Below are 6,000 nucleotides of genomic sequence, written 5' to 3'. Positions count from 1 at the left end.
CCTCTGTACGAAGTAGCCCTCTGAACCAAAGCCTTGACCAGAAGGACAGGGTCCCCTCAGGGCCGCCCTAGTCAGTGGGAAGGAGGGCGCGTGAAGGCCTAGCCCTCCTCCTCCTCCTGCCGAGCCCAAGCCGGGCCTGCTCCGCCCCTCCTCCGGCTCCCTGCGCGCGGAAGCCCGGCTGACGTGTGGCGGCAGTGGCGGCGGGGCATTGTGGGAGCGGGAGCCGACGTGGAGGCGGCAGGGCCGGCCTAGGAGGAGAGGCGAGGCCCCGGGATCCCTGGCTGGGCCTTGGGGCGCCTGGGCCTTGCAGCAGCAGGCCTCCTCCTGCTGGGTCCTGGTCCTGCTCTTGCTCTGGCCCTTCCTGCCTTGGCCATGGCCGGCACCAGCAGCCCCGAGGCCGTGAAGAAGCTGCTGGAGAACATGCAGGGCGACCTCAGGGCCCTGAGCCTGGAGTGCCGGAAGAAGTTCCCTCCCGTCAAGGAGGTAGGAGGCTGGGGCAGCAGGGGCAGCTCCAGGGCAGGCATGGATGGTGCCTCCGGTTGTAATTGGGGGGGCGGGCGGGCGGGGATTCTCCCTTCCTTTTCCGTTCCTTCTCCGCCCACCAACGGTCTTTAAGTTAATGTTCCTTCCCTTCCCTTCTTCACGCTGGAACTCAGGGTGAAAGACACACTGCAGAAATAACCCAGTTTGAGACCGCTTTAACTGCCCTAGGGAATCCTGGGAGCTGTAGTTTTTGGGAGACAGACCTCTCTGGTGCCAGAACGAACTACCATTCCCAGGATTCCCCAGCATTGAGCCAGGGCAGCTAAAGCGGTCTCAAACTGGGTTACTTAACCTGCAGTGTGTTTTGGACCTGAGAGGATTAACCACGATGCTGGTTTGTTTCAAACAGTGTGAATGATTTCTGCAGTGTGTTTTAGGCTCTAGTAATTTGATCGTTTCTGCAGTATGTTTTGGACCTTTAGTGGCTGTGAAGCAGTAGCAGAGATTGATGGTGGTGATAACTATGCTTCTTCTGAAGGCTTCTTGAGGGGGAGGGGTTAAAGCATCTTAGAATAGAAAAACACAATTAGAAAAGAAAAACACACACAAAACCAACTGTTAAAATACAATGCTGCAAAACCATTAAAGGACAGTCAGTGTACAAAACACACTGCAGAAACTGTCAGAGGAACTTGAAATGGAGCAGGAGGAAGCTGGTCCCACTGGACAGTAAACCCTCTTAAAAGACTGTTTCTTAGATCCAAAACATATTGCAGCAATAACCCAGTTTGAGACCGCTTTGACTGCCCTGGCTCAGTGCTAGGGAATCCTGTGTTGTGGCACCCACAGAGAAGGCTGAATGTGTCTCAAAACTACAGTTCCCTAGCATTGACCCAGGGCAGTTAAAGCAGTCTCAAACTGGATGATTTCTGCAGTGTGTTTTGGACCTCAGGCTGTCTCCACACTGCAGAAATAATCTGGTTTGACACCACTTTAACAGACATGGCTCAGAGCTGTGGAACTCTAAGGACTGCAGTTTGTTGTGGCACCAGAGGAAGACGGACCCTTCCTGAACAATTCTTGCCAAGAAAAGGCCATGATAGGATCCACCATAAGTCAGAAACAACTTGGAAGTACAACAATACTTCAGTTTCTTCCCCAGCTTGTTTACAAATTTATATTGAAGACAGGTTGTTAATTATATTGTGCTAGCTAAATAGATTGCTATTTGTCCAGCTTGGGAAATGGTTACTAGAGAATGGGTAGTCATTTTGTTGTTATTAGCTGCCCTCAAGTCAGTCTTGATTCATGGTGACTCTGTGGATGAGGCATCTCCAAGACCCCTGTCCTTTATTGGTCTGCTCAGGTCCTGCAGATTCAGGCCCATGACTTCCCCAACGTGGTCTTCCTCTCTTTCTGCTAGTCTCTGTCTTTCCAAGCATTGTTATCTTTTCCAGTGAGCCATGCCTTCTCATGATCTGGCCAAAGTACAACAGCCTCAGTTTATCTTCTTGGCTTCCAGGGAGAGTCCAGGCCTGACCTTTTTGGCCATCCATAATATCCTCAGCACGCTTCTGCAGCATCACATCTCAAATTAGTTGATTTTCCTTCTGTCGGCTTTCTTCACTGTCCAGCTTTCATATCCCTATGTGGTAAACATGCAGGGATAGTTGTGTTGGTCATTTAACAAATACAAAGAAAAACCCATCAGTGATACCTTTATTGGTCAACCAAAATGCACAATGTACTTACTGCAAGCTTTCGAAGCTCCATGGGCTTCTTCATCAGGCGAGATGTTACAAACCAAACAGGAGGGGGAAAAACAATTGGAGATAATAATAATATTATTTATTTATTTATTTATTTATTTATTTATTTATTTATAGCGCACTCAATGATGTTAGTCAGGTGCCTGCATGTTGTTTCAGTCCTTAGTAAAGATGGTATGGTGGGGAGGATATCTTTTGCAAGTGATGGGGAATATAATGGCTTGGATGATTCTGACTTTAGTGCTCAGTTGTATATCTTTACACTTGAGGATCTTGTCTAATTCTTTCATAGCTGTCCTTCCCAATCCTAGTTTTCTTCTTAGTTTTTGACTGGAGTCTCCATTCTGAATAATGTTTGATCCAAGGTATGAGAACTCTTTAACTGTTTTGATTTCTTTATTTCTAGATTAAATTTATGTAGATCCTCTGTGGCCATTATTTTTGTTTTCCTTCATGTACAGTGTTAAACCTGCCTTTTTTCTTTGAGCTTTCTTAGTAATTTTTTCCAAGCCTTCCAAATATGTGAAGTTTTCTACTAGTAGCATGTTATTATCCACATATATTAGATTGCTGATGTTACTTCTTCCTATCTTCACTCTTCCTTCTTATGAGTCTAAACCTGCACTTTGTATTGTATTGTATTTTCTGCATACAAATTGAACAAGTAGGCTGGTAGTATGTAGCCTTCCTTGCCTGACCCCATTGCTAATTGGGAACAAGCTTCTTTCTCCATATTCTGTTCTAACAGTAGCCTCTTGTTCTCTATACAGATCAGGACTATTGAATGTGGAGGCACTCCCTTGCCCTTAACAGCCATCCATAGCTTTTAGTGATTATGCATTCAAACACTTTGATACAGTCTATAAAACACATTCTGATTTTTTCCCCTGAAATTCCTTTGTGTTCTCCATTAGTCATCATATGTTTGCAATGTGGACCCTAGTGCCTCTTCCTTTCCTGAACCCCACTTGCATCTCTGGGATTTCTCTCTCCATGTATCATTGGATTTGTTGTAGAACTTTAAGCATAATTTTGTTTGTGTGGGAAATTAATGGTATGGTTCTATAGTTGCTGCAGTCTTTTGTGTCAACTTTTTTATGGATGAGGATGTATATTGATCTTTGATAAGACTTAAGAATTCCATATATTTTGTATTTATATGAATCTATATTTTCTGTGCTGAGTTTTTATGTATAAAGTACGTATATTGCGACCACTGCACACGCGTCTTTCAGCTTACACTGAAAGCCGTGTACTGGAAGAGGCAATGGTGTGTGCACTACACCACATACATGCGCCCCTATTGTTTTCAGCGGGACTCGAGCAGACGTGGTATTTCCTTTATGCGTGGGGGTCCGGAATGGATCCCCCGCGTAAGGGAAGGACACACTGTACTTGACTAACCTGAGAGGTTAGGAGCAAACCTGAGATGATGTGAAGCAATAAATAGTAATCACTGATCACCTCTGCATGTCATGTGATAACTCATGATAATGATCCTTGTGACAATACAAACAATACTTGAAGACACTATAAGAAGTAGGGCAATTTATCAATATCCTTCTCCTATAATCTTTGTTGTATTAGTTGGATTGTTTGAATAATCTTCTTTGTTTATGTAGACTTGAATAATATTTAAAGTTGTATAGGAATACAGCTTCAGTATGGATGTAGTAAATATATGTTTTTTGTGACTTTATGCACTGAATTTACTCTCTTCTCTCTCGCACTGAGGCTTGTTATTCTTAGACTACTAGGAGGTTGATTCAATGCTATAGAAATCACTGTTTGAAGCAAATACCATCCCAGATAGTATTGATTTGCCTTTCACTCACAACTTCAGTCAAGTTGTATTAACCAAATGTTTCCATTTTTCTTCACAAATGTATACTTTAGAAATGTAAATCTTCTACAGAGTGAAATGTATAATTTTTGGGGTGACTGTCATAATGCTAATACTACGAACCTCTTGGTTTTGTTTACAAGATCCATTATATTGCAATATAACCTTACCAATTTCCCCCTTTGTGACTCATCCTGGCTACATCCTAAATCCACAATTTAGACTAAGTATATATCTAGAGGTGTCCTTCATGTTCACATAAGCCATTTAAATCCTAGTTTCATATTTTTAAAAATATAATTTAAGTATCGGAGTACTGTAGATAAATCATGCCATGTACGTATACGGAGCCACAGTGTGTTATGAAACAAAATATACAGTAATTAGATGCCTTGTTAATTAGTGTGGAAGATGTATCCCATTTCTCAATCTTCTTGCATGTTGAGCCTGGATTCCAGACTGCAGCATGGGAGGCTACTATCTTTGTGCATTAGTTGGGATTAAATCTCATTAAACTCAGTTTTGAGTAAACATGCACCGAGTTGCATACCCATGTTTTTGGCTTTCCCTGCAGTTTTTTACCTCTGTGCACTGCATATTTGAGTTGGGTAGGAAGAGAGTCTCTGCTCCCAGTTGAGAGACCCCCCTTTGGGTTGTACTGATGGATTTTGAAGTGCAGGCACTAATTATTACAGTTCCATAGCCATACCCACCAAGAAAGTACAATAATGCAGACAACTGGCTTGATTCCTATCTTTTATAGTTTTGTGTTATGTGTATTATGTATTCATTCACCAAAACCAGCAATATATAGTGGCTGTATTAAAAGTGAGATGATAAAGGGCAAACGGCCAGGGAAACCTGAGATTGTATGAAAAGGGAAAGAAAGGGACTCAGAGTGTGCCTGAACAGATTCAGACCATCAACTGAAAATTTGTCAAATCCCCCCTCCCCTTTACCAAACATTGTTGTCTTTTCTGGTGAGTCATGTCTTCTCATCATATGGCCAGTCTTCATTTAGTCATCTTGGCTTCTAGGAAGAGTTCAAGTTTGATTTGCTCTATGTCCCATTTATTTGACTTTTTAACAATCAACGGTTTCTGCAGAATTCTTCCCTAGCACTATTTTTTAAATTAGTTGATTTTCTTCTTATCCACTTTCTTCACTATTCAGGTTTCACAATCGTACATAGAAATGGTAAATACGATGACATAGGCAATCCTAACTTTATTAATCAATAATATCCTTTTACACTTCAAGATTTTGTCTAGTTTATTCATAGTTGCCCTTCCAAATTCTAGTTTTCTTCTGATTTCTTGACTGCATTCTTCATTCTTATTAGTGGCTGATCCAAGGTATGAAAAAGCTTGAACTGTTTCAATGTGTTCATTATCTGTTTTAAAATTAAATAATCTCAGGACATTATTTTTGTTTTCTTAGTGTTCAACTGTAAATCTTCCTTTGCACTTTCTTCCATGCCTTCCTTCTGTAATTGTTCCAAAACTTTTCTATTTTCTGCTAATAGTATGATGTCATCTGCAAATTTCAAATTGTTGATGTTCCTTTCTCAAAATTTTCATGCTTACAAGTTAAACAGATTGGGTGATAAAATGCAGTATTGCCTGACCCCTTACCAATTGAAAACCATTCTTTTTCTCTGTATTCTGTACTTGCAGTAACCTCTTGTCCTGAGTGCAAGTTATGCATCAGGACAGTCAGATATTGTGACACACCTTATTTAAGAGCAATCCAAAGTTTATGATCTACACACTCAAATGCTTCACCGTAATCAGCAAAGCACTGGATGATTTTCTTTTGAAATTCTTATATGTGCTCCATTAACCATTATATGTTTGCAGTATGATCCCAGTTGCCTCTTCCATTCCTGAACCCAGCTTGGACATA

General features: G+C 41.7%; 1 protein-coding gene across 2 annotated transcripts in view; it reads left to right on the top strand.

The window, feature by feature from the left end:
• Positions 1-223: 223 nt before the first annotated feature.
• Positions 224-6,000, top strand: part of MON2 (MON2 regulator of endosome-to-Golgi trafficking) — a 66,309-nt gene continuing 60,532 nt past the window's right edge. For both annotated transcript variants that reach the window (XM_089524219.1, XM_089524218.1), the window contains exon 1: positions 224-483. In XM_089524219.1, coding sequence (XP_089380345.1) covers positions 373-483 — 111 coding nt within the window. In that variant the 5' untranslated portion in view covers positions 224-372. The remainder of the gene's footprint in view (positions 484-6,000) is intronic.

The sequence above is a fragment of the Sceloporus occidentalis genome, unplaced genomic scaffold (genome assembly GCF_023333645.1).
Source record: "Sceloporus occidentalis isolate IW3139 unplaced genomic scaffold, rSceOcc1.0.p SCAF_5, whole genome shotgun sequence".
Lineage (NCBI taxonomy): Eukaryota > Metazoa > Chordata > Lepidosauria > Squamata > Phrynosomatidae > Sceloporus > Sceloporus occidentalis.
Note: the sequence above shows the minus strand (reverse complement) of the source record. Positions and strands in the feature narration are given on the sequence as shown.